Here is a 22,791-nt window from a genome sequence, read left to right on the forward strand (position 1 = left end):
CAAATGAACACTCATTACTGATAAGAACTGTTTGTATCCTTTGGAAAATCACTTGTTTGCAAAATTTGCCTGTCTTTTTATTCACAGTGTGTGCTCACAGCCCTGTTTGGGTTACCAAGAAGATTGCATAATACATCTTTTACAGTAATTGCCTCATTTCTGCAAAAAGGCGTAATATTTTGCTAGCTCCCTGGGTCTTCAGCACAGATATAACAAGTCTCACACCCAGGTAGAAATTTGCCTCATTATAGCAGTTCTCCAAGGGATGGTATTTCCCTGAATTTCTCTACTCTGACCACTGGATATTCCCTTTAATGGTCATGGTGGGATTTATAGACAATAACACCTGGAAGAAGGATGTTCATTCATGCATGAGATAATGGGTATTGGGTACTTTGTTCTGTTCCAGACATTGTGCTAAACCCTGGGGATACACTGGTGAACAAGACACGGTCTGTGTTCTCAGGGAGTTTCTAATATATTTGGAGATTTATTCAAGAAAACAGGTAATTTCATTAGAATATAGAATGTACAAAAGGGGATTAATTATCAAGGAACCACAGGAACATGAATGAGAAAAGGATGAAGGGGGGGTGGGAAGAATCAGAAAAGGATGATGAGGATGGCAAAACACACACACACACACACACACATTAATGAGAAAAACATATTTTGCTGTAGACATTTAAACACAATACATTTTAAAGGACTGGCCACTAGTCTTGGTAAGCATCCCCTTCCCTCACACTAACAATAACATTTAATCACAAATATCATGCAAGAAAAATACAATAGTCTGTATTCTTGCCTGGGCCATCTGGGCTGAGAGGTCAAACCCTTCCCCACAGGCATTTGTTACGAATTGTTAGAAAAGTTACTAGTCTTTGCTTAGGAATCAAAATGCATTGACAGGGTCAGTTGCAGAAATCCAAAATCAGTCTACATATTTTATGCAGAAAGGGATTTAATACAGGGAATTCAGGGCTGGAGAAGTGGACTCTAGGCAGGGCCTCTGGAATCAGGATAACTGCCTAACTGGCTCTCCAACGATGCTGATGCCTTTGTCTCACTCACAAGGGCTGCCCTGGGACCTGCTGAATATGACTGCTCAGTACAGTCACTGCAATCTGGAGAGCAGAAGGCTGCTGTCCAGGCCATGGCGGCTGCCTCTCCACCCGCGAAGACAGTGACCAGCCAGTGGCAAGCGGAGTAGGTCACTGCCTGCCCCCACCTCCACTGCCTGTTGGTGTCCAGGAAGCTAGAGAGTAGACTCGGGACACTGCTGCAGAAAAGCTCCATTTCTCAAGGCCATGCTTGTAGCAGCCACAGGCCCAAGAGCAGGATCCCCACATTTCACATATTCACCTTCCGGATCTTGCACGGGTGCAGCTAAATGAATCGAATTTGCATCCAGAACGTGGTTGCACAGGAGTCTGGGAAATGTAAATTTAGAGGATCAGATTCTGCACTAGGGGAAGGCACAGGAGATGAGAGGAGAGAGGAGAGAAGAGGGGAGGAGATGGGAGGGGAGAGGAGAGGAGGGGAGGGGAAGGAAGGGGAGGAAGGGAAAGGAAGGGGAGGGAAGGGGAGGGGAGAGGAGAGGAGAAGGGGGAGGAGAGGGGAGGAGAGAGGAGGGGAGAGGAGAACTGGAATGGATGCTGTGGCCAAGCCACACTCTCCACATCAGTGTGGAATGGGTGCTCTGGGCTCTCTACCAGGAGGCTGTTATTTTCTGCATTCTTGTCATGATGGAAGCCTCTTTGTGGGAGCAATATTACATCCCCTTTGAGGCAGGAAGCTTACATCTACCATTACTATGTGATCTTAGGCAGTTGATTTAATCATTCACTACAAAATGGGGATTAAATACTATAAGTACCTACCTCAAAATCTTGTTGAAAGGATTCCTTCAGCTAATACAGCTAGTGATCTTAGACCGGTGTCCAACATCTAATAAGCAGCTATTTCTGCTTAGAATCTGGGCTAAAAATAGGGCCCTCTATTGCAAATCCCTGTGATACTTACTATGTAAAACCATTAATAATAACTTGAAGCACTAGCTCACATCAGTACTGTTTAAGATTTTGTCATCGTACATTTTGTACAGAACATGTAGAGATCAGTTCCTCAAGAAAAGATTATATTTTCTGAGTGGTATGCATTTCCTCTGTTGTGTAGAATCCTACCACCTGCTCCTCATTTTATAATAGAGAAAGGAAAAGGATCTTTGTGGATTATTAAAATTTTAATCAGAAAGTTCTAATGAAGCTTACAGAAACAGACATGCTTAAGAAACAAGTAATATATTTTCTCTTGATTTGTCTTCAAAATAAAAATTGTAGCTATGGTTTCCATGCCACAATCTATAATAGAAGAGTGGATAACAAACACGCTATTGCTGTTAGGAGTGGAATAAGCAAGTGAGCCTATAACTGATTAAAAGAGAGAATCAATATGCTACCCAGGTCTCCTACATCCATCAGAAAAAAGATATGGCTTCCATTTTTCAGAGTAATTCAGGCTTTCGGACAACCAAATCTTGGGAAAATATCTCTGAGTATTCTCCCACTGTGGCTGGACCATGACTTCACTAAATAATGGGACAGAGCTGGGTGCGGTGGCTCACTCCTTTAATCCCAGGAGTTTGTGAGGCTGAGGTGGGTGGATCACCTAAGGTCAGGAGTTTGAGACCAGCCTGGCCAACATGATGAAACCCCATCTCTACTAAAAGCAGAAAAATTAGCCAGGGGTGGTGGTGCATGCCTGTAATCCCAGCTACTTGAGAGGCTGAGTCAGAAGAATCGCTTGAACCTGGGAGGCGGAGGTTGCAGTGAGCTGGGATCATGCCATTGTACTCCAGCCTAGGCAACAGAGCGAGACTCCATCTCAAAATAATGATGATGATGATAATAATAATAATGGGACGGGAGATATGGGGAGAATCTACTTGTTTTTCTTACTACTAAGCCAATGATGTAGAAGCTCCATTCTCTTGTAGAAGCAGGGACTCTAAGCATAAAGTGATAGAGGAGCTCCTAAAAATCAATACCACTTTCTCCCCTTCTGTGGCCTTTCCTTCACATTGTTTCTTTGGACACACGAATTCTGTTTGTGCCTTAACTGAGAAATACAGCCGCTGCTCTTTTAGATTCTAATAGGGTGCCTGATGTAAAGGAAAAACTTTAATTCTTCAAGAGTTGGGTTCCATAAATCAGCAGCCACACTTCACCCTCCACATCCAGGTATCTTCCCCCTCTTATGGCAGAACAGTCCTATTTGCTTTGAGAGCTCTAGAAGTCCTACCATGCTGAAAGCATCACAACCCTGGCCTCTCCTGGACATTTGATGGCACATTGATGTGCCACGGCCCATACCCAACACTGCACCACAATGCTGTGCTAGTCCTGTGGCAGCGTGAGTCTTGAGCCAGGGGAGGCAGCTGTGCGACTGTGGGAGCCACTGACTTGACATCTCCTCATTCATGAAATGACAGATGAGATGAAATCACTGTCTCTACATTTCTCGGCCTAGATCTCTGATTTGATCTCTGGCAAAGCACGGCAAATGTGGAAGATAAGCTACTAAGGACTTACACATTATTGACTTTTAAGATTCACAGACAATTTCGGATTTGGAAGTTATTTTTGAAATGCTATGCCATTGAAAGTGTTGGCATTTTGCATTACATAACTTCACAGTTATATATGTGTAGCTACAATGAGAATAACAAACTGTCAAATTAAGGTTCTAGAATGATGAGTTGTGGTTACTTTTATCTCAGTCAAAATGTCATGTTAACACCAGATCTTATTCATTCATGGAGTTTCGTAATACCTGATACAGCTACCCACCCCCTCCTCTATCTCCCTCTTCTTTTGTTCTTTCCAGTCTCCTAGTTGTCCTGCCTCTTCACCACCTCCTCCTCTTCTGTTGGAGTTCCTTGTCTGCCTCTCCCCTGCCCCTCTCTCACTGTGACTATCTGGTGCTCTTTCTGTACACAGCACTAGAGTGAGCTTATCCACCCCCAAGATGTCTGTTAACCCAAATCTACAACCCTAGCTTGGATCCCTGGCTGAGCTTCAGACCCATTCATTCATTCACTGTGGATGCACGTCCCTCAGGTGTCCGACACTCAGTAATTCCATCTTGAGCTCATTACCTTCTCCCCAAACAGGCTTCTCTTCCAGTGGGTCCCTAACTTGAGGAATAGCATCGGCACTCATCAGCTGCAGGAAGATGCCCTTGTAAGGAGACGACTCAAAACTAGATCTGGGCTGGGCATGGTGGCTCATGCCTGTAATCTCAGCATTTTGGGAGGCTGAGGCTGAAGGATCACTTGAGCCCAGGAGTTTGAGCCTGGGCAATATAATGAGACTCCATCTCAATAAAAAACCAAACCAAAACAAACCAAAAAACAAACCAAAACCAAAACCAAATCAAACCAAACCAAAACCCTAGATTCAGAAGCTAAACCTAATTACCTCAAGTGCTAAACAAAAAACATTCATGATGAAGGTCAGAATGGGTGGGAGGGGACTGTGGCAACACTGAAGGTCACAGGCCAGCCTAGGGAGGGTCCAGAGGCTTAACTCCAGCTGATTAGAACCATATGGTATCACAGGCTTAGACTGCCAAATTGGAGGCTTTTGTGAAAGAAGCTAGAAAGTTGGGTTTCAACTTGAAACTTCTACATTTTAAGTGTGGATAATCAATCAAATTTAAAACAAAACAATGTAAATGAAACAAAATATGTGGCCGGGGGCAGTGGCTCACACCTGTAATCCCAGCACTATGGGAAGCTGAGGCAGGTGTTATCACCTGAGGTCGGGAGTTTGAGACCAGCCTGACCAACATGGAGAAACCCCATCTACTAAAAATACAAAACTAGCCAGGTGTGGTGGCACATGCCTGTAATCCCAGCTACTTGGGAGGCTGAGGCAGGAGAATCACTTGAACCCGGGAGGCAGAGGTTGTGGTGAGCTGAGATCGTGCTATTGCACTCCAGCCTGGGCAACAGGAGTGAAACTCTGTCTCAAAAAAAAAAAAAAAAAAAAAAAATGCTCGTTGGGCTGTTATTTTGCAATCTCTGTTCTTGACGGATAGTATCTACTTTTATTCAAGAACGATTTTTGTTTTTCAGAAACAAATTGAATTTTAACTTTTGGAAATCTAGTTTAGCTAGTCACAGCTATTTGTGTAAAAATTTCAACAATGTATGCATCTCCATCTTTACATTAATGTGTGTATTATAAACACACTAACCAAGCTGATGGAAAAACCTTTAAGAGACCCAAGAATATTTCCCTGAGAACTAGTTAGTCAGATAAGATCCCCTTTATTTTATCAGAAAAACTGTCCAGGTTGTAAACTACTCATAACAATCCATTACTTTCTGTGATGTTAAATCCGGTGTTGTGTGTCTGAATGTGCAAATGTTGCACAGCCTGAAGACAGAAGGCCTGGCCTCGGATGGACCTGGTGTTGAATCTGTTGACTCTTGTGGCCTTCCAGCAATTATAACTTGACTTTTGGGTAAACACATCAATTTCCATGACAGCTGATTCTATCACATAAAATAGATGAAATACATTTTTCATTTAAATTGGTTTTCATAATTACAAGATTTTCAAAACCAATCCATGAGAATGGTGAAACTTTCATAAAAATAATTGCCTCAGCATCCAACTTATTTGCATAACTTGTTTTGTTTGCAAAGACTTGAGAAAATTCACATAGAACAATTTCTTCTGGTGAACTTTCAACTTTGGCACTTTCAAAATTTTTAATAAATCTCCACCTAAAGTAAGGCAAGTCAGCTTTCTCCAGCACCATGCCTGTATGCCTGTATGTATAATCCCAGCTTGTCTGTTGAATACAAAGCAGTAAGAATGTTGGAAGAGCTGGTGAAGATTATGCTAGAAACTGAAGTGAAATGACCTCCATGTAGGTGTGCTTACATTGGTTGGGCATATGGTGTTACTTTGTCTTATAAGCACATAGATTTAAAAATAGGCTTTGATATTAACTTATTCATAAGTAGAAGAGCTTCTATAGTTGCAAATGATAATGATGTTTGTGTTTAACCACACCTCACTCTGCTATATCTCATGATTTTCTTTCATGGAATAGAGATGGCAAGAGAGGACTTATTATCCATTTTGCAGAAAAACAAGGTCATGCAATAGTGGTCTTCAGTGTGTTAGAATCTGGCATATAACACAGTTGCTTGTATATTTTAATTATATTGTAGGTTTATTAAAATGTGACAGCATACGTAAAAGTGAATTATGAATAATACACTTGGCACATTCTACTCACCAATGAGGTACATGCCAATCCAGTCCCCAGCGTCCACTTCCTCCTTTATGTCCCAGTGGATGACCAGGTCCTGAGAGTGCCCGATGGAGTAGTAGGAGCTGCTGACCATGAGCGTGGAGCGGCTGTCCGAGGTGACCAGGTCGGTGTCGCTGGTGGAGCGGGGAATGGTGACGCCATCATGGGGGCCGCCCCTGAGGTCCATGTTGTGGAACTGGTCAGGATTGTAGCTGTATCGGAGAGGCTCCTTGCACCGGCGTCGGCTCTGGGAGTTTCTAGAAGGAGACGCCATGGCGGCCAGGCCTAAAAACCTGTTCTGGTACAGATTCTGTGGGAGCAAAGAGACAGTGAGCAGGGTCAGGGCACGCCGGCCACTCAGTTGCTGTCATCACAGGAAAATGAAATATGTGCTGGGAGACACGCGCTGTGAGTGAGCTGCCCTGCTGGGCAGATCTGAAACATGGCATAGAGCATCTTCCTCGTGACAAAGGCTGCAGCTCTGGGTTCACACAGGGACAGCAAGAACAAAAACACGAGTGCACCAGGGTGTCCTGCGTTTCCATGCTCTGTTGGAGTCTCTGCCTCTCCTGGCTTTAACCCACTTGATACCAGAAGGACTGGGATGTGTAGAACGACCCTGAAGGTGTGACTATTCCTCAACCAAACACCATCCCTTGAGTTCTCCAACGTCAATTACATTGGATCTGATTTGATCCTTCTTTAAGGCAAACGACGATTATCATTATTAACCTCTGAGTGATCCCTGCAGCATTCAGGTCCCTACACACAGCCCAGAATTAGAAGTGGTCCCTGCTGGGAGAGGCAGTCACTCCTCCATTTACAATCTTTCACTCTACAGAATGCCTTCGGGCTGTATGAAGTTTCTGTGAAGGATTTCAAACATCCTAGTACGCTTTGAACACCACGATTTTCAATAAAATCCAATCTCAGAGGACTGTATCTCCCTTGGAGCCGGTGTTAGTGTAGAAAACATTGATGAGAAAAAGATGCATTTTTGTATTGTTTACAACTTTGAGCACTTAAAATGAGCCAAGCCGATGCAGAGCAATAACTCGTTTTGGGCACAGATAACTCTGAAAACACAGAAGGACGGGCAGCAGATAGAACTCACGCAGAGGATTGGTTTTTGAAACAAGCAAGGGTGATTCTGACTTCATCAAAGTATACTAAAATTGCGTTTAAATGAACATTTTTGGGGGGTCCTGGTTATTGAAGTTCATGTTGTTCCATATGTAGTTTTCAAGAAGAAAAGATTAAGGCCTAAAAAAGTGTTGACTCATGAAGTTTAGATCCCAGGAACTGTAACTTATTATGCACCTAATCAAATGCAAATTATTGACTTTTTGTTTACCAGCCATGATGAGCAGACTACAGCAACAGTGTACTCTTTCACTTACATCAACATAGTTAGCGGTAATTTAGGCCTGCACTTTCTCCATCCTCTAAGACCAGGATGTTGTAAATAGTCTATCAGCCTGAGAAAGCACAGTGTTGGCATTCGGAGTCTTGGTCCTCTATGGCCATGGGGCAGGCAGGCCCTTTCACTCATCTGTGTCTCCTGTTTGGAATTCCTTTGGCCCTACTGGTGGTTGCTGTAGAATTATGACGGGCAGGCAAGCCAGACTGCAAAAAGCATCTCATCACCCTACTGGGACCATGTTTCTTATTTTTTCAAAATGCTTGTCACTATAGCAGTATGAAAATAGATGGACCATGGTGTTGCCTGGAAACCGTCCCTCCTCTCAGGAACACAGGCAAAGCGCTGAAGACCAGGGAAGCAGGAACCACCCACCTATCTCAAGGCACCATGGCTATTCTGGGCAGTTCAGGGAGGATCTCAGTAAACTGACACCCCTCCAGGAGGCGCTGACCAGAGACCTTTGTAAAATCCCCAGAACAGAAAGGCTGCTGCAACAGCACAAGGTTTGTTTAGTTCCCTTAAAATAGTCTAATAAGCGGACTTATTCATCCACTTAAAGTAGACTAATACCATCTTATAGTATTACGGAGATTCAAAATAATTATGAGTTAGACCATAATCAAAGCTGAGGCAACACCTCCCAGCTTCCCAGTTGTGGGTCTATCCCTGGACAATTTAATCTTTCTGGACCTCGGTTTCCTCCTCTGTAAATGGGCTGTTGTCAGAATTTAATGAGACAGTGCAAGTCAAGTTCTTAGTATAGTACGTGCTCAATAAATAAAAATCTCCTGCTAAGATACTACTGGTAATGCTTTAGGAAGGAAACCTCACTGAGACATAGGGCCTGGGCACTCAGCCAGGCTCCGTCACTGAACAGGCTTCCTTCACGCCACCCCAGAGTCCTCACTCTTAAGTTCATGCATTAAATTCAAGAAACCCTCAGGTTTTCTTACAAAATCAAAGTACCAAGGGTTAAACAGCCTAGTGTATTTGTAAAGGTGCTCCATAGACCGGTGTTCAGGGGAGAGGCTCCTTTATTTGTAAGGTTTACGACTGAGTAGGATATTTCTGCATTAATGATGAAGAGCCTAAGATAAAGATTTTTATGTATGTGGTTTCCATCAGGGCCTCAAAAGGATTATAGGGTGTTTCTCTTTTGCTGAAGACAACAATTCTGCTATTGCATTTTTACTAAAATCCCCTGGAAACTAGAGAACTCTCCTGAAACTGTCAAATTACGGCAGTGATCACTGTCCACACGGCGAGAGCAAAGGTAGAGAAGGGAACATTAGTCAAAGAAGACATTTGTCAGCAATTACTGGATTGGAATGATGACATTTGCCAGGGATAAGCAGGGCAGTCTCAAAGCTGTCCCTTGCACCCCACCCTCTCCCACCACCCTGTCTTTGCACACATCCTCCCCATTCCTGCTTGCAGGCAGGATCTGCACTTCTGCGTCAGAATTATGCTCCAGCACCAACTCTGCTGTAACCGCTCCTTGCCTCCTTCCCATTCCCAAAAGTGGAACTTTCTGCTCCGTGATGCACAGGAATCCCATTCCCCTGCAGGAATTCTTAGGTACTGTTGCTAGTTGATCTGTCCACGTTCACTCCCACACTGTGAAGTTTTCTCCTCTGTATATCCCCTGTACCTTGCATAATTCCTGGCACGAAAAACCCCCAAAGCTTTAATTTATAGAAATTATTTTATTCAATGATATCCCTTCTCGTTCCAGAAAGGGTTTAAGATGGCTTATAAAAATAGATAAAAAGGCCGGGAGCGATGGTTCAGGCCTGTAATCCCAGCACTTTGGGAGGCTGAGGCAGGCGGATCACCTGAGGTCAGACGTTCAAGACCAGCCTGGCCAGCATGGTGAAACCCTGTCTCTACTAAAAGTACAAAAATTAGCCGGGCATGGTGATGGGTGCCTGTAATCACAGCTACTTGGGAAGTTGAAGCAGGAGAATCGCTGGAATCTGGGAGGCAGATGTTGCAGTGAGCCAAGATTGTGCCACTGCACTCCTGGGCAACAAGAGTGAGACCCTGTCTCAAAAAAAAAGAAAAAAAAAAAAAGAAAAAATACAGAAAGGCATGATAATTTAGTAGTAGATGGTACATAGAGAGAAGAAAATAAAGATATGAACACAAAGTTACGTAGGAAGGAGGTGAACTTAAAATTATATTCCATCATGTCCAAAACAGGTTTTTATTAAAGACTCACAACAGTTGCTCCTTTTTATTTTTAATTTCCCAGCTTTATTGAGGTATAATTGACAAATAAAATTGCATGATTTTAAGGTGTACGATGTGAAGATTATATAGACAGAAATATATAATATATATTATATACAATATGTAAGTATATATATTTCACTGTATATAGTGAAATATATATTATATATATATGTAATATATATAGTGAAATGATTACCACAATCAGGTTAGTTAGCACATCCATCCCTCACCTAGTTACCCCATTTTTATTTTATTTTGTTTTGGTTTGTGGTGAGCACATTGAGCAAATGTCAACAGTTGCTTCTTGAACACAGCAGGTGGATAAAGCTGATTGCTTAACATGCAATTCCTTTGTGGCTATGTTTCTCCCAGGCATTCACAAGTGTTTCTAGCATATACTATAGACTCATCAGGCTAGAAGAAGCAATTTAATCATTCTCTCTTCACATCTGAACTGTGGGAGATAGATGAAGCTCTGTCCTGTTTTTAAATAGCCCTGGATAAAAGGCCACTCTCTTCCTAGACAGTGATTCCAATGTCTTACAACTCCGCCATTCTTCCTAACCTCTAAAGCAGATCTCCCCACCAGGAGACCTCCTTTCTTTTTCCTCTCTGCAAAGGGTGGCCCTCCCGATCTCTGTATGTATGGGAAATCAGTGGATATCACTAAATTTCTCCCAGCCTTTTCTCCAACCCACTAATAACTCAAGTATCTTTCGTCTTCTTTTCCCTTTGGTGATAAACAATAGGAACTGATAGGAGGACCACAAGAATATCAGCAATAGTTTCAGTATCACTGTAATTTTCCAGTTATTGGTTGTAATCACGTGTCCCTAGTTACGGGCTATGTCAAGCATAGATTTTAGCTGACCCTTGAAAAAGTGGGTCTGATGAGTGAGCCTCTGAGAGCAATTTAAATACACTGTACAAACTGCCCTGCTTTATAGGGAGTAAATACCATCTGCTGGTTTTTTTTTTCTTCCTATTTGTAGCAGAGGACCCACCAATGTTGTGTTTATTTGTTTTACTTTCCAACTTAAACAACATCGTAATTGTTGAAATGTTTTGAATTAAGTGATATGCTCTTTGTTGTTTTTCTTTTTTTCTTAATCTTGGAACAGGCCTTGTGGGTTTAATACGTTTTAAGATATTCTCATGGAGTATAGCACATTAACAAAAATAAAACCTGTAAAAAAACCCAGAATCTTAAAAGCAGAAAATCATCACTTCTAGGGATGGAACATGTTATTATGCATCGATTTTTTTTTTTTAAGAACCTGGAGACAAAAGATTCTGCTCTGTCAGTTTCTATCTAACTAAGTCATTAATAGCGTTTCTGTCTTGCAATATAAAGCCGTGAGTGAGTGCCATCTCAGAAATGAAAAGAAAGCAGACAAAGGCATGTCTATAATAGAGTAAATGACTCTTAAAAATTGCCTCTACACCAAGGAATCAAAAATTGTTAGTGAAATACACAGCCCTTGAAGGAAGCTTCATTAAAGTATATAAGATGAGGTTATAGAAACTGGCATTATTTAGTTGGAAGAAAGAACGTAATACTTTTTTAGTCCATGAGCAGATTTTACTTTGATCAAGAAGACGCCTGCAGCTTCTTGCTCAAAGCTATCCTGCACTCGGCTTTGTTATGACACCAGGAGGGTAATGGAACTTAAAAAAAAAAAAAAAAAAAATCAAAACTTGTCTTTTTCTACAAAGGATTTGAGAAAATTTACAACCCAAGAAATATATAATAAAATAGGAAAATACAAAACAGACAGAGATCAGGAAGTAGTGATACGAAGGAAGACAAAAATAAAATAATTCTGAGCATTTGCTTTATGCAGTGAAATTTTGTATATCTCATTAAAACACTATCAAGGCCAGGCATGGTGACTTATGCCTGTAATCCCAGCACTTTGGGAGGCTGAGATGGGCAGATCACCTGAGGTCAGGAGTTCGAGACCAGCCTGGGCAACATGGCGAAACCCTGTCTCTACTAAAAATACAAAATTAGCCAGGCATGGTGTCACATGCCTGTAATCCCAGCTACTTGGGTGGCTGAGGCAGGAGAATAACTTGAACCCAGGAGGCAGAGGTTGCAGTGAGCTGAGATCATGCCATTGAACTCCAGCCTGGGCAACAAGAGTTAAACTCCATCTCAAAAAAAAAAAAAAAAAAAAAAAGTTGGGCATGGTGATGGGCGCCTGTAATCGCAGCTGTTGAGGCTGAGGCAGGGAGAATTGCTTGAACCCGGGAGGCGGAGGTTGCAGTGAGCCGAGATCATACACTGCACTCCGTGACAGAATGAGACTCTGTCCCCCCCAAAACAACAACAACAACAACAACAGTATCAAGTTTCACTATTCTCAGGTTGCTAGAAAACCCAGCTCAGAATGGTTAATAAAAATTCTGAGGTCATCCATGTGTGGCCGGAAATGGGGATTTGAGCCTGTGTATGGACGATTATAAGAGGGCACTTTTATCATTCTTAAGCATTCTCTCCAAATTATAAAACAGAAGGACAGAATTGCAGTAATTGAAATTCAGATACTTCTCTGAGCGTCTTGGCAGCCAAGAAGATGAAAGGAAAGCTTAGTTCTTATGATCAGAATACAAGGACTTTTTTCTTCCTCCAAGTTCTTAACAAAATGTTTCATCTTAGACCTTCTGTAGGAAACACAATGAAATGTGGTGAGTAAGATCTTAAGAGAGTTTTAATCACGATTATAGTGGCAGATTCCTGGTACAAGGCTTTGACAAAAGCCAAGGTCATCGCAGGAAGAGAGTTCATTAGGGACTTAGCGACTGTGCTGTGTTGCCTTCTGACCACATTCCGAAGTCTACCTGGCTTAGTCACTTCCAGGAGACGCTTATACCCTGAAGCTTCCACTCTGAACTCAGTGACTGTTCTCAGTCCCGCAGCTTCCTCTCTGGCTTCAATGGAGATTTCCATCAGAGCCTGAATGAGATGTTCTGTCTAAAACTGCCTTACCTGTCAACTTATTTTCTGTCAGTCCCCTCTACTTAGACGGCAGGCACCAAGACAGCAGCCCAGCCTAGCAACTTCAGGTCTGCATTTCCAGCAAAAGTAGTGCCTGGTGGCCGGGCGCGGTGGCTCACGCCTGTAATCCCAGGACTTTGGGAGGCTGAGGCGGGTGGATCACGAGGTCAGGAGATCGAGACCATCCTGGCTAATACGGTGAAACCCTGTCTCTACTAAAAGTACAAAAAATTAGCCGGGCGCGGTGGCGGGCACCTGTAGTCCCAGCTACTTGGGAGGCTGAGGCAGGAGAATGGCATGAACCCGGGAGGCGGAGCTTTCAGTGAGCCGAGATTGGGCCACTGCACTCCAGCCTGGGCAACAGAAGGAGACTCCGTCTCAAAAAATAAAAATAAAAATAAAAAAAAGTAGTGCCTGGGAAGAACGCAGATGATGCTCAGTAAATACTCTGTTGAGGCTGGGTGCTGTGGCTCACACCTGTAATCCCAACACTTTGGGAGGCTGAGGCAGGCATATCACCTGAGGTCAGGAGTTCGAGACCAGCCTGGCCAACATGGTGAAACCCTGTCTCTACTAAAAATACAAAAAAAGTAGCCATGTGTGGTGGTATGTGCCTGTAATCCCAGCTACCCCGGGAGGCTGAATCAGGAGAATTGCTTGAACCAGGGAGGCAGAGGCCGCGGTGAGCTAAGATTGCGCCACTGCACTCCAGCCTGGGTGACAGAGCAAGACTCCCTATGAGTCAATAAATAAATAAATAAATAACTGTGTTGAATGAATGAATGCATGTGTGGGTAATGTGTGGGCTGGGGGGCACCTGGACATGGGGCTCTGCTCCTTGAGCTCAGGAACTCTTCTAAGCACTTCTTTTGCCTTAAGCACAAGGCTTGGTGCCCAGAATCGCTCGAGTTGAGTTCCTGGTTCCTGGACTGCATTGGGATGGGTCAGGTGTCCGGATACAGGACCAGCATAGAAGCACCAGGAATCCCTGAGGCAGCACAGGAGAAGTGGGGATGGCTTGGGCTGGAGGGTTCAGAGACAAGGCCAGGGCAGCTTTATCCAGAGCTCTACTCGCTGCTGGGCCCTGCTGGTCCTAACAGTCTAAAAGCAGAAACCTCCTACCCAACCCAATGGCAGGCACAAGAGATCACAAAAATCACTGCAGCCCACGCATTTCCTCTGAGTCACCACTGTTAAGGAAAACAATTTGTTAGGGTAAAAATAAGGGCTCCACCTCTCTGGGAATTGCCTTCATCACCTGTCAAAGAAGAAGAAAGTGTTGGGATGAGATTAAATACTGCCCCCGGGTCCCCCTCTCCTTCTCGCATCCTGAGATTTGAGTGCTGCTTACCCATTTGTATCTCTGCTTGGGAACTGCTGTGTATGAGGGATGTTGTGGGACAGGGGCGGGTGTAGGGGCTGTGAGGTGGTCCTGACCCGCTGTCAGGCGTAAGGGAGTAGGGTGGGAGGTGGCTGCTAAGCCACCATCTCTATCTAACTCTTCAGCTCCCAGACACCTGTTCCTGAAACCTGTGCCTAAATTTGTGTTTTCAGCCTCAAAGCCATGTGCTAAAAAAGCTTTCTTTCGTGCTGGCCATTGTGTGGAAGAATATAACAGAATTACATAAACTAAACTGTGTGGGCTTCTTTTCTTTGAAAAAGAAATAAAATCCCACTCGTTGCTGGCTGAAAGGGAACATTAGGGGGAGAAAATTTTAATAAGCAAATCAAGGCAAGCCAGATAATATCCACATAGGAAGTCATGATTTAAAATACAAGGAACTTGTTAAAATGACAGTCAGGCACATTATTTTAGGAACACATGACGCCTTATCGCACATCAAAAAAAGACCCACCAATAAGCGTGAGAGTTGGACATCCCCTCCCACTTTTGACTCTGCAGCCCTTTGATGGCAGGTGCGGGGGGTCGGGGAGTGGGGTGGTCTTGCTCCTTGTTGCTCACACGCCATTCTCACGCACACGTAAGAGAAACCAGGCTCCAGGAGGGGCGCGAACAGACCTTTCACTGCTTTGCTCAAGTCTGGAATTGCTTGGTGCAGCTCCGGGCTATTTGGGAGGTTTCTGTTTGGAGGTGTTCAGCAGCGAAGTTGCTGAAATCTGGGCGGTTTGTATGGGCAGAGGAATGGGCAGGCGGCTGTGGGCATGGGAGAGGGAGGAAGGTGGCAGGCAGGAGGGCCTCATCGGGTTAGCTGGGGCAAATTCCTGTTCATAATATTTAGCACCTCCTCTGGTTTACACAGAAAGGAAAGGTGAGAAGTGGTATTCCTGTGTGTGTGTGTGTGTGTGTGTGTGTGTGTGTGTGTGTGTGTGTGTGTGTGTGTAAGACACAGAGACAGAATGAATGGGAACTTACAGATGTGGGAAAGAGACCCACTTTCCCCTTCTCAATGTTAGGAAATACCGTTTCTTCCTCAGGAAGGCACTAGCCTGATTGAAAGAGGAAACGTTTCCTCTTTACCTACTGACACTGCAGAGGAAAAGGATATGTGTTCACCTCCCAGAACCATAGTGTGGCTCCAGGGGCCCAAGGTGCCCGACTCCAGTGGACCATACAGGAGAGAAAGGGAGGTGGAGCTGCTGTGAGCCGGCCACATCATCCTCCCGGGGCGGCCCTGTGCCGGCATTTGTGAGGAGCCCCCATGATGACTTCAGCCTCACTCCACCCTGAGCCCAGCAGGGGGTGCGCTGTGCTGAGTGGGGTGACTGTGTCTCTTCCCATAACCAGGGCACCACCACCTGCTTGGCTGAAGTCTAGTCTCCAAAAGCCAACCCACAATACCGTGAATCACACAGGATCCCACAATGACACTCATGGGAGGGTTCTGAGCCAACCCCTCCTCTTATTCACTGGGAAGCTGAAGCCTGAGAAGGGCTGCCCTGACCATGCAGCAGGGGAGCAGCAGGGCCCCAAGTGGACCTTGAGACTCCCCGAGGCCTGTTAGCTGCCTCGTCCATTGCCTGAGCTGCCTGGCTCGGGAGGGAGCCTCAGGCTTGATGAGAGCGTAAGCCAGTGTGTGTTTCCCTCCTCCATTCATAGTCGTATCCTCATTTGCCTGTTATGAGGTGATGGGGCCAGACAGGGAGTACAGCTCTAAGAAATACACTTAGGAGGGTTTCAGATGCAGCACTGAGTTTGTATCCTCATTGAAATTAATGCTCGAAAGCATGTTATCATTTGTTGTGGAGGCTCAAGGTGCTGTAAAGATGCTCTTGTTTAAATTCTTATATCCCCTGGGTGGTTGGACCCAGCATAGTTGGGTGTATTTTTAAGTAAATCCTATCTTTGGTCTTCTTCCCTCCTTTTTTTTTTTGTTTTTTTTTTTTTTTTTTTTGACAGAGTTTCCGCTCTTGTTGCCTAGGCTGAAGGCAATGGTGCGATCTCAGCTCACTGTAACCTCTGCCTCCCAGGTTCAAGAGATTCTCCTGCCTCAGTCTCCCAAGTAGCTGGGATTACAGGCGCGTGTCACCATGCCTGGCTAATTTTTTTGTATTTTTAGTAGAGATGAGGTTTCACCATGTTGGCCAGGCTGGTCTTGAACTCTTGACCTCAAGTGATCCAACCGCCTCAGCCTCCCAAAGAGCTGGGATTACAGGTGTGAGCCACCGCACCTGACCTCTTCTTTCTTTCTTTAGCCCAGTCAATCAGGAAATGTAGATGGAGTCTTTAGTGTGTACTAGGCCTTGTGCTAAGTGCTGAGTACGGATACACAGAGGACTTAAACAGTGCTCATAGCCTTGGAGAGTTTGGTACAGGAGGCAGACATTTAAGCAGTCAACTGTGACACAATGGTGAGGGCAATGATGGGGTGGTGGGCACGGTCCCGCCTAGGAGCGACAGAGATGCTGGGACTACTTTCCCAGATGGGAGGACATGGAAGCTGGACCTGGAAGGAAGGGGCAAAAGCTGAAGCAAATCCAATCTAAGCAGAAGGAACTTCTCGTGTAAAAGCATGTCTTTACTAAAAGCATGCCAAGCTTCCAGATTCAGCAGAGTTCCTCTTAGCTGCCTGCCAGACAGTGTTGAGGGCAGCTGGAAGTATGCGAAAGGGGTCTCCCATGGCACACCAAGAAATAAGACCTCCTCCATTGGAGAGGGGGGGCCACGGAGGTTTTGTTCACCTTAGAAACTTCACGCTGCAGCAATGAGGGGGACAGCAAGGCGGACAGAGCTGCTGTGTCTTGGGGAGCCCAAGTACAGCTCTCCTGAATGCCAAGGTCTACATGCAGGGAGAAGCTTTACTGATCAAGTGGACCCTCAAGTCTAAACAAGGGACACCTTGGCAGAAGTTACTGCCGAACTAGCAGGGGTGGCTCCTGGGCAGGTGCAGGGACAGTGTGCAGCTCTCACCTCAGTGTGGGAGGTCATCGTACCTGCTTTTCCAGATCACCCATCAGGCCAGAGGAAGGCCCCATCTTGGACTGCAGCTCTGATAAGTGTGCCAGTCATTGGGGTTATGAACCATAATGCCCATCATCAGTACCCAGTGGGGTTGAATCAGCAGCAGCAGCACTTTCCTATTGTGATCAAAGTGCCCCGGATGAACACGGCCATGTCTGATATAAATTCAGTGTTGAGGTCTCAGAGCATTTAGGAGAGCAACTTAGAGCAGTGATGAAGAGTAAAGCAGGCATGGCCATTAGCAATACAAAGGCATCTCTCTCTCCTACATTTCATACCTATACTGGCAATATAAAGGCATCTCTCGCTCCTTCCACGTTTCATACCTATTCCTCTTCCACCCTTGAAGGGAGACAAAGCCAGTTCGTATCTCAGATGGGGCCACAGGCAGCACGTTCCTTCCCAGGTTCCTTCCCGGTCATCACTCTGCCCACTCTTGTGCTCTTTCTAGCTCTGTCACTCAGTTCCAATTCTGACTGCCACACACCTTAGCCACACCAGGCTGCACCATCTCAGCACCAGGCTGAGAAAGGAGGACTGGCAGAGGTGGTTTACATCAAGAGATTCTTATTGGAAGAGGAAGGAAATAAGGAAGAACTGGCAATATGTGTATAGAATAGGCCTATCTGTAGTGATTTAGGATAGAATGGGGGAATTGAAAGGATAAGGAGATTTAAGGATAATTAACCCACCAAGCTCCATCAAGCTCTTAACATTGATGGAAGAAATAAATCACAAAGGAGCAAAGACAAAGCCTTGCTTTTCAAGTGAGCCACAGCAGAATGGACACTTGTCTAACAGAGTAAGAGCTCCATGGGGAAAAGTCCAACAGCATCAAGATATCCCTGTGATCAAAACCAGCAAATCAGGTGACCTAGATGAGTGTCATATTGCTTTATTAGCAATTATTCAGGGGAATGGTAAAAGAAAGGAACAACTCCATTTTGAAAACAAAACAAAAAAATGGGATATGATATTCAGCTCTGACAGCAATGGAGGAATGATCACTAAGACTCTGTGATGTGGGCTGGGAGTGTGGAGGAATTGCCTCAGTCCAAAGTTTCGCTGGGTTCTAGAAGAACGTTAAAAGAAAGGGGACACTTAGCTACTATGATCTCTCTTTTTTTTTTTTTTTTTTGAGACGGAGTCTTGTTCTGTCGCCCAGGCAGGAGTGCCATGGCCGGATCTCAGCTCACTGCAAGCTCCGCCTCCCGAGTTTACGCCATTCTCCTGCCTCAGCCTCCCGAGTAGCTGGGACCACAGGCGCCCGCCACCTCGCCCGGCTAGTTTTTTTTTTTTTGTATTTTTTAGTAGAGACGGCGTTTCACCGTGTTAGCCAGGATGGTCTCGATCTCCTGACCTCGTGATCCGCCCGTCTCGGCCTCCCAAAGTGCTGGGATTACAGGCTTGAGCCACCACACCCGGCCGCTACTATGATCTCTTAAACGTCTCAGGTGACACTTACTGCTGAAATTCTTTAACATATTTAACAGAAAGTCTCTTCTGACATTTTCCACACAACTAACCTTTCTGATTTTTTAGAGCTAAAAGGAAGGGACAACAATTGAGGCAGCTTGGAAACTTTTTTTTTTTTTAAGTCTCTTTCTCAGTTATGCTGAAGGACTAAACTTGGAACCTTTGAACTCATGGACAGAAGCTACAGTCTGCTGTGGGATTTTGGACAGTATTTTCAATTTTACAGATGAGGGAAAAGGCATGGTTTTCATGCAGTCCATCTCTTTTGCTTGGTTGCCTGTGACCATCTTCTGAACTTGTCTCTGATATGTCAAAGATGCACCAAAGATACACCAAAGATACCGGGAAGGTACCAGCCCCACTGCCTCTCCCACCGATTCTGGCCTCGTGGAATCTTTGCTCAACAGTGTGATATAGGTTCACATTAAATTCCATGAGATAAACAGTTTAATTGTTGCTACCTCCTTGACTCTCTGCAGCAATTATCAGATGGCAAACCAATGATTATCATCTCACTAAGACATTTTTCACTTGTAAGCTGATGCTTAGACATCTCTGGCCTCAAGGATACAGTAATGTATTCAAGGGCACTCACTGCCATTTCCACTAGTAACAAGACAAGTCGTCTATGTCCAGACTAATAGAAACTCAGAAGTCTCAATGATCTGGATATTTTAGAATTTCCTTTTTATTTGAGGCTTGAATAAATTATTCAGATAACATCTCTAATTTTCCATTTTACCTTGTATGCGGAAAACAGCAGAGATTAACGTGTGGTCTCGCTCCAGAGAATAAGAGTTGTGAAAGGAGCCTTGAGATGCAGGGGTGGCAGACAGAGCCTGCACCTCATGCACAGTGGTGGCGACGGAGACCAGCTCATTGCAGTGAGGCCCCTGGCTTGCCATTCACACGGCTCTGCTCAGGCTTTCTACAAAGCTCCAAGAGATGAAGTATTAAAAGGAAAGTGAGAAAATCAAAGTAATTTGGGTTTTTCCAAGAGGAAACATCAGTTGTGAGGAAGCCAGAGCCACAGGTACATGCTAATGAGTCTTAATGCCCACATACTGCAAGACTTGGGCTTTGCTCTTTGCAAAGGACAGGTCTCATTGCCATCAGTCATCAGAGATAAAGTCATCATGTCAGTGCTTCAATTATGATCCCCAGTCGGAGACTGGCATATGACTACTACTTTATTAATACTACTTGGAGGCAGTTAGAAGCACATGTCAGGGGGACTATAAACTGCTAAGGGTGCATTTCCCAGCAGGGCTTCATTTATTTATTCAGTCAACAAATGTACATGCCAAACCCTGGAAAATGAACTGAAATAGAAATGATGGCATCTGCCCTGGAGAGTCAGGACTTATTCGTGTGAAAATTTAATAACTCCAAATATTCTGTGGAGTTTTCCATACCTAATTGCCAAAATGAGGTTATTAGAAGAAAGCACCATTGCCCAGAGAGAGTGGGGTGAATATTCTGGACAAGGAGAGAATGGTGCACTCTATTCCAACTAGAATATAAAGGTATCAGGGCACATACTCTAAGTCCTATCCAATCTAAATTTTTTTTTCCTATTTTTCCCCAGAGACAGGGTCTCACTCTGTCACCCTGGCTGGAGTTCAGTGGTGCCACTAAAGCTCACTGCAACCTCAAATTCCTGGCTCAAGCTATCCTTCTGCCTCAGCCTTTTGAGTAGTTGGGACCACAGTCATGTACTACCGTGCCTGGTTAATTAATAAAAATGTTTTTGTAGAGACAGGTCTCTCTATTTTGCCCAGATTGGTCTTCAACTCCTGGCCTCCAATAATCCTCCTGCTTTGGCCACCCAAAGTTCTGGGAGTAGAGGCATGAGCCACGATACCTGACCCAATTTAGGTTTTTTTTTTTTTAGAAAAATCACTATGTTGTTTTCTAGTGACTCCACTGTATATGTGTTTAAATTGCCATCTTATAAACACACTGGAGAAGAATCCTTACAGCCAAACCCAATGCAGCTGTATTTCTCAGTCTTAGAGTGTCCATCAAAATCTGGGCAGTAATTTTCATCTCAATTACAGGAATAGAGGAGGCCTGATGGATCCTTGCTGTGACTGGTGCCTGGACATCCCTGCAAACCACCAAGGAGAATGGCTCCTTCTGAGTGTGCCTGAACCACTCCTCTCCTTGGCTACCACTCTGAGTACTATCCCTAGAGAATACTGGCCACACACATCCACAGAAGACATGTTCCACATAGTCTCTGCTTTGCAGCATGCAAAAACAATCTGAAAGATGATAAAAAGCAATTTTCATAATTAATAAATTTCCACCTGCTGATTAGGAAGTGTTAGAAATAAATAAACAAACAAGAGTAATTGTGGCATTTTGGCAAGGGTTCCAACTTAAGGACTGAAATGTGCCCTTGCTCTGATTGTATCTAATTCAGTTCAATTGAACAAACATCCATTGAGTATCTATTGTTTGTAAAGCTCTGGGCTAGCTGTTGTTCAGCATATGATCTCTGTTCTCAGGTCAAAACAACTGAGGCAGAAAAAGCTGAATGCATGAGATGAAAACAAAATTACAAATAAAACAGCCTTCCTCCCGGAGATTCTAATTCAATAGGCTGGGTGGGGCCCATGCAGCTATATTTTACCAAGCATCAGCTCAGCCTGGTTCTGACCAGCAGGCAAGCACTCAGAAGGAGGCCATCACTGTCTCTAATTGGCGGTTGTCACAAAAAGCTGCAAAAAGGAGGTACAGTCACCTTGAGATATTTCAACAACAACTGCATGTTAAGTGCCTTGAAGGCACAGGTCAGACTTGGGCAAGTGGAGGACAGAGAAGGGGGATGTTTCCAGCAAGGAGCAGAGCTGCAGAGGCCGCAAAGTGCACCCTGAACGGCTGGCCCTCTTGAGAGATGTCAAGAAGAACGTTGGAACAGTTCATTTCTAAATGAACTCATCGGCCTTATTTTTTTCCATTAGTTCACATTTGGCCTTATTTCTCAATCAAGAATGATGCAAAGGAACCATAAACCTGAACTGAGACAAACAAAAGTGACATGGATAAATTTTCGTTGGACATCAGAGCACCAGGGATGAGAGAGGAAAGAGGAGGGCTCATGTTTCAACTTGAGGCTTCCGCCGCGGCGTCCACAGCTGCGCTGGCAAGTTCAGAGTTGAACATGAGTGCGTGTTTGTCATGAACCAGGGGCCTCAGTGTCACCACTAGGAGGACACACCATAGCCCTTCCTGGGCATCAAGAAAGGCTGAGCCACGCTCTGCAAATTCCAAAGGCCTGAGAGAAGTCCAGAGTCCGGACTTTTGAGGAAAACCAGTCCATGCTAAAAATTTGAAAAAATACAGAAAATTGGCCGGGCGCGGTGGCTCACGCCTGTAATCCCAGCACTTTGGGAGGCCGAGGCGGGCGGATCACAAGGTCAGGAGATCGAGACCACGGTGAAACACCATCTCTACTAAAAAATACAAAAAAAATTAGCCGGGCGCTGTGGCGGGCGCCTGTAGTCCCAGCTACTCAGGAGGCTGAGGCAGGAGAATGGCGTGAACCCGGAAGGCGGAGCTTGCAGTGAGCCAAGATCGCGCCACTGCACTCCAGCCTGGGAGACAGAGCGAGACTCCTTCTCAACAAAAAAAAAAAAAAAAGAAAAAAAAAAAGTACAGAAAATTAAGAAAAAACAGCAAGCCCCCATAACTACGTAACATAGAGACTACCAGAATAATTATGCAGAAATATTTCCTTCATTTTGCCTTCATATGTTTTGCAAGATAGTTGGGACCACATATTTTTGTATTCTGCTTTTTTAAATCCTTAACTATTAGAGTAGAAGAATTCCTCTTATGTGATTAAAAATATATCACAAAATTATTTCAATAACCATAACATTTTAACACATGGAT

General features: G+C 44.4%; 1 protein-coding gene across 3 annotated transcripts in view; it reads right to left on the minus strand.

The window, feature by feature from the left end:
- HECW1 (HECT, C2 and WW domain containing E3 ubiquitin protein ligase 1) overlaps positions 1–22,791 on the minus strand; it is a 458,832-nt gene that overhangs the window by 244,755 nt on the left and 191,286 nt on the right. For all 3 annotated transcript variants that reach the window (NM_001265810.1, XM_015133529.3, XM_077994791.1), the window contains 1 exon segment: positions 6,319–6,643. In NM_001265810.1, coding sequence (NP_001252739.1) covers positions 6,319–6,643 — 325 coding nt within the window.

This window comes from Macaca mulatta, chromosome 3 (genome assembly GCF_049350105.2).
Source record: "Macaca mulatta isolate MMU2019108-1 chromosome 3, T2T-MMU8v2.0, whole genome shotgun sequence".
NCBI lineage: Eukaryota > Metazoa > Chordata > Mammalia > Primates > Cercopithecidae > Macaca > Macaca mulatta.